Source organism: Stylophora pistillata, chromosome 4 (genome assembly GCF_964205215.1).
Source record: "Stylophora pistillata chromosome 4, jaStyPist1.2, whole genome shotgun sequence".
Classification (NCBI taxonomy): Eukaryota; Metazoa; Cnidaria; class Anthozoa; order Scleractinia; family Pocilloporidae; genus Stylophora; species Stylophora pistillata.
In genome coordinates this window covers 27,770,952-27,777,021 of record NC_142522.1, presented here as the reverse complement: position 1 = coordinate 27,777,021, position 6,070 = coordinate 27,770,952, and the positions used below count along the sequence as shown (strand labels likewise).

At 36.2% G+C, this 6,070-nt stretch overlaps 1 protein-coding gene across 1 annotated transcript; it reads right to left on the bottom strand.

The window, feature by feature from the left end:
- Positions 1–1,937: 1,937 nt before the first annotated feature.
- Positions 1,938–5,818, bottom strand: LOC111329259 (calumenin-A). The gene is made up of 3 exons (XM_022933894.2): positions 5,067–5,818; positions 3,380–3,546; positions 1,938–2,606 (listed from the first exon to the last, which is right to left on the bottom strand). The coding sequence occupies exons 1-3, from the start codon at positions 5,665–5,667 to the stop codon at positions 2,415–2,417; spliced, it is 960 nt and encodes a 319-aa protein (XP_022789629.1). The 5' UTR covers positions 5,668–5,818; the 3' UTR covers positions 1,938–2,414.
- Between the last annotated feature and the right edge of the window lie 252 nt (positions 5,819–6,070).

Genomic DNA, 6,070 nt, shown 5'->3' with positions numbered 1-6,070 from the left:
ATCTGCGATACAGCTTAAAAATCGTGTAATTTTAGATCATAAAATGTAAATGTGGACCTTTTGTTCACTAGATATATTCGTCGAATCATTACATTTTCAAGGTGTTCCCGGCAACATTACTTTTTGTTTTATTTTAAGTCTCGCCTTTTTCACCAAATTCACGGACAATCGACTTCTCTGTCAATTGAGGTCATCACTTGATCGTGATTCATTGATCTTTGGGCCGCATTTTTATCTCTGAGTGATAACACTGTTTTCACATAATCCGCGATCGTGGAAGTCGAAATACTCAAAGAAGAACTCCCATTTCACGTCACTACAGCTTTATTAGAACACTATGCTCGCAGAATAAATACATTATCTTGGTCTTCATTTCCTCTATGCTTACATCGAACTAGAGATTTCTTTTATGGATACTATTTCGAATATAAGCAGTGATATTCAAGACAACGTACCCTTTGCGCGGATAATGACCAATTATCGTTATCAAAAGTTTAGTCTAGTGTTGACCCATTGATTACTTGTTAAGCTATTATTGTGATCTAAAATGTGATTTGAAGTAATTAAGAGCTAATTCTAAAGGTCAGTTTTATTGTAAATTTTTGGCATCTTTGTTTCCAGTAGATATTACTTAGGTTTTCATTGTGCAAGTTTAATTTTTTTAAGCAAGACAAGCTAAAGAACTTACAAGATTAATCTCTAAAGGAAAACAGTTTTGACGGAGCTTTGGAAACAGGTGTTTCGACCCGAAATTTCATTCCCTTTTGTGTTTGGATCCAAAGTGTCTTAATTGAAGTAACTAGTCATGTACCGTGAGTCTTTTTTTTAGCCATTTTCTGTCTTTTCCAACTCTACGATACTACGCTTAATAATCATCTCTTTGAGCGTGGACAAAGTACATTTCAGTTGTATCTTGCGTGCACAAATTTTGAAACATGTCACTCAAGTCGCTTTTATTTATTCCCGAGGAAGATGGTGCTTTCATTTTTGAAAGCGTAAGAAATGTTGAAAGCGTGTTGAATCAAGTTTAAATCGGTTTAAACTTTCATTCAACGTCGATTCGACTTTTCCTTTTTAAGGACTTTGAGGCCTTTGAAAGATCCCCGCACAACTTTTTTTTTACGTCCAACTTTTGCCCAACATCTGTTTAACTTTTGTTGAACGAATGTTGGTCAAACGTTGAAACCGTTTAAACAGGCCTTTAGAAAGTCGCAAGGACTCGGGGGTACCCGTAATGAGATGCTTGATCCTGTCGAAAATAAGAATATTAAAAAGTTTGCCAGAAAGTGAGAATGTTGGTTTTGATAACGTTCAAACGGACTAACTCAAGGATCGTCAAGATACTCTCAAGGCAAAGAGTCGTTTCATTTCAAAAGAAAGGTTCGTGCAGCAGGTGTCTATCAGACAACTTATCCAAACAGTCAGCGATTTATAAACTAAACAAAACAAATCAGTGGTAATATCGACAGCCTGTTCTTGGGTATTAAACCGATTTTTTTGCTACCACGTATGTAGACTTGGCACCGTCAAGGTCACCCTCTTTGCTAGGCTTCTATCCAACTCGTTTAAGAGTGACATTTATCACCCAATTTAGTCAAATTAAGTGATAAAATTTATCAAACGTAAGACCCAGAGGATCATGCCCTGTTGGCGAGTTAAATCGGTGTTGACCAATAAATGGAGTAGGAACTCTCTTTACTCTGAAATCTGATTGGTTGAAAAAGTGGACTTAGTTTTCCAGATCACATGATGAAGTAAAGCAAAACCAAAGATTTCCTTGTTATCTCAAACATTATTCAGCTTAACAGGTGGATTTTTTTCTAGTTCCTGCAATTGCAGAGGTCTAGAACTCACCATCTGGTTTAAATGAGTTCCATTGCTTGCATGACCCAAGGAAGTGGGGGTTATGGGATAAAAAAAAAAAACACAGAAAACCATTAAATCTTTAGAAAGAATTTTAATAATCATCTCCTTTTCAATGTTATAGTTAGCCCCAAAATCACTTCTGCCAAAATGGGATTTTCATTTCATGTGTTAAAAACATATTGCAACAAATTTAGAAACTGTCAAAAGTAGTCAATTGTTTCTAGCAAAGAGTACAAACTGCTCAATGAGATACAAGGTTTCTACATTACTCTAAACAAAAGATATAAATAAGAACAAAAAAAGCAAAACATTCAAACAACTGCAAGGCCACAACCAACAAATCCTGCAATATAATTTAATGCAGTTACAGAAATTGAAACTTATGACAGGTGCAATAAAAGTGGAAAGGTCCTTTGAACTAATATATTTTCTAACATGTCTTTACTTAAAGGGCTTCTTCATTAAGACTTAGCTGTTTGCAATAAAGCCAATTTGGACAAAAATGCCATAAGGTTTAATCTAAAAATACCAAAAATGAACCAGAGCACTTAAAGTTCTTCATGTTTTGGTAAGGCACGGCCATAGTCTGTAGCCTCACTGCCAACGAAAACATCATGGTGTTGAGCAATTTCCTCCTCACTGAGTTTTCCATCCTTGTTTTCATCAGCACTTTGAATCAGATGCTTTGACTCCTCTAGCGCCATCATGTGATCAGTTTCAGGAAGAATCCATTGCCTCACCTATAATAACAAGATGCAGAAATTATTACAGTGCTTTTCCTCCCCTCTCTGAGCCCCATAAAGATCAACAAATGTTTCAAATTTTCCACTGACTGAATGATAGGACTTAGACTTTGTCACTTGTCTAGGATTCTCATCAACTTTCAAATGGACATAGTGCAAAATTTTACCGCCAGACTCAAACCTAGATGTTTCTAAACTTTTTTCACAATGATTTATCATCTGACTCAAAGTCAGCAATGTTTGTATTGCAATCCTTAAATTCAAAGTCGTTTTTTGTGTGAGATTTAATTTTCCATGCAGTGAAAGATTTAAGGGAAATACATGTACATGAAAAATCCAAAAAGTCAGATATCTGTGAGCTGATGAATTTGCTTCATGTTATAACTGGCTTTGTTTCTTTCGGGGGGACATCAAATACAGTTCCTTGAACTGTTCATTTGAAGGCTTCTATCAAAGAGACACAGACTAACTAAATTAGATGCTGCTATAACCTTTGTATTTGCTACCTTTACAGAAGGGACACCTCTAAACAAGAGACACTTTTTCTAGTCCCAGAGCTAGGATGGTAAATACTTGTCTCAAGTAAAAATAAGGAACACAAACAAACAAACACAAAAATCTGATTTTTGCCTCAGGATTCAGAAGCCACTTCCAATTTTGTAACTGGATGCTCCATCAAGTGAGCCATAACTAATATTTTGGCAAGTCAGGCTCTTCAATAGATTTGTAAGTGACAAGTGCCTTTCGGGTGTTGGGATTATAAGGTTTACCTCGTCTTTATCAAGTTTGCCATCATGATTTTTGTCATATTCCTCATTGAACCTTTTGGTTTCTTCCTTCACCCACTCAGGTTCATCGGCTTCCTTGTCATCAGGATCTTCGAAATCTCCCAAAAATTCCTTCATGCTGACAAAACCGTCCTTGTCACGATCAATATCTATAAAACAGAACAGTTTTCTTCACTTAGCCATTGGTTAATTTGAATTCAAAATTTAAAATCAAAACAAAAATATAATTTAGATCTTCAACCAACCTCCAAATTTACAAAATTTCCATAAGAGCTACAGATAAAAAAAAGTTTAAAAAAGAATAAACATTTCCTAAAGGGCAAGAAAGATGTCATAAATATTCATTTTGTTTCTCAAGTTTAGACTTTGTAACAAGTGTCAAGCAGGCGGGAGAAGTTAGTTGAGCAGGACTCAGAGGCACTTAAGTTGACGCTGAATTTTTGTGAGTATTCTGTTCATCATTGTGTTAAAAGGCTTTTTTTAGTTCCTTTTTACACCTACATTTCAAAGATGTTTATGTTAAAATGAATTAAAATGGGTTTTGATTGGAAGTTCTCTGTCATGCAAATTAAAACTTTGGGCAAGACTGGTTTCAAACTGTCACTGGTTTGTAGTCAAATGGAAAAACAAGGCAAAAATGCCAGTACATAGAAACCATAAATGAGAGGGTATTGTTATTGAATGTGACGAGGCTTAGGTAAAGAGATGCTTTCAAAAAAGTGTTTGAAAATTCCCTTGTCTTTCTCTCAGAAGACTTAATATTTATTTTGGAAATCTTTTATGGCAAGACATTTTGACAGAAATCTTGAATTTTAAGGGATGACAAAAAGAGTTTGAGAAGCACCTGGAATGACAGGTTGTCATGAAAAATGCAGATCAGAGCAGAAGAAACACAGCTAAATAAATTGGTCACTGATTAAAAATCATTAGGGAACCAAAATATCCACCAATTAAGGTGTGTAAATTTCAGGGTGCCCAAAAGATGCTACAGAGCAGTGGAAAAAAAGGTTTGTTTGTTTAGAAGACATTATTGCCTTTTAGCAAAGAACACGCAAAACATGCCAAGATATTCACAAGGCTAGATAGGATTGATGATTATAGATGACCTACACAAAAGTTGTTTTTTCCAAGAGCCATTGTAACTAATTTTGATACTATTTGATTGTTAGGAGCATATGTTTTAATACATATCTTTTTTATCCTCAGAATTCCATGGAAACATAACTTGTCACTTTTTGTGATTCCAAAAACTACTACTCTATTTTTATGTTGAAAAGTGTAGATAATTTATTGAAAAGAAAAATGAATTGGAAATCCAATATCTCTGATTTACATAAGAAAGATCAAGTCTTAAACGTTAATTAAAATTCCTTCCCAATTCTATGCAACGGTTTTAAAACGGCAACAATGTTTTTAGAATCGTATCACAGTCCAACAGAGAAATATTATGGTTGTGTTACACTTTAAAAACGAAGAAAAACTGTTTTGGCTAATTACTGTAATTAGAATTATCAATACTCGCCAATCAATACTCAACGCAATGCGGGCGGGACCTGATCTATTTTGATATGAACGTGTATTTTCTCTGAAAGCACACGTGTACAATCTAGTAAGACTTAAAAATGCAACGAAAACATTTCGGTAAAATTTTCGTTAACTAATTACAAACCTTCAATAGTCTCCAGAACATGAATATCGCCCATCTCTGAGGATGATTCTGGATGCATGAAGTGAACAAACTCTTCCTTGGTGAGGGCTCCGTCTTTGTCTTTATCAGCTGTATCGAATCGCCTCTTGTCCGTGTTCAACAACTTCTTTGTTTCTTCATCGGCATCATCTTCCATTTCCTCCGGGCCGTAGGTCGCCTTTGTGTACTCATCCCAGGTTAATTTGCCATTCCCGTCCGTGTCTTTTGACTTCAAATCTTCGTCCACTCCCTCCAGCAGACGTTTGCTGAACACATCTCTCACCCATTTTGTCAGCTCTTCTTCCGTGACAAATCCGTCCTTATCGGCATCTACTTTCTTGACCAAAACTTTTAGACGTCTTATGGCTTCCTCCTGGGGCAGGTCATCGTATTCATCTTTCATGTCTCCTAGGAAGGCCTCGTGGTCGTACTCTGAGCTATGCTCACCATCTACTTCGTGCTCTTTTTCCGATAAGGAGATATCTTCATGTGGTTTCGGCCGATTCTCTCTTGCGGTGGTAGCTGCACAAATACAGCTGTTTACAAGGAGTGCACACATCAAAATATAAAGGATCCCTTCCATGTTTGAATCAAGAAAAGTATACAGGTAGATTGTGTTGCTTGTGGTTGTGAACTATGAATGGGAAATAATCTAAATAATCCCTGCAGTAACTTTTAAACTAGACTAAACACGTTGACCTAGACGTGGCAAAATCTAGCAGGCTTTCCAGCTGACTGAGCCTGCGAAATCTCACTACAGCGGATTACACTTTTTTAACCTCCCATTTATTTACGATTACACAGTCGATTACATGTTGTCACGCAACCATGACAACTCCAGCGATTCACACATTTCACTTACTTTGAATTTAGGAGAGAAACATGGATTAAAAGATACTCGAAAGATTACTCCTTGTCTTATTTGAGGGGTTCTAGTTTAAGCGCCAGTTCAACACAGATGGAAGACAATACAAATAGGCCATTGG

Excerpts from the sequence above, each read along its gene's own strand:
- LOC111329259 (XM_022933894.2), bottom strand. The coding sequence starts at position 5,667 with ATGGAAGGGATCCTTTATATTTTGATGTGTGCACTCCTTGTAAACAGC. Across the intron at positions 3,547-5,066 it reads TGTTCTGGAGACTATTGAAG|ATATTGATCGTGACAAGGAC; the intron begins GTTTGTAATTAG and ends TCTGTTTTATAG. Across the intron at positions 2,607-3,379 it reads GCAAACTTGATAAAGACGAG|GTGAGGCAATGGATTCTTCC; the intron begins GTAAACCTTATA and ends TTGTTATTATAG.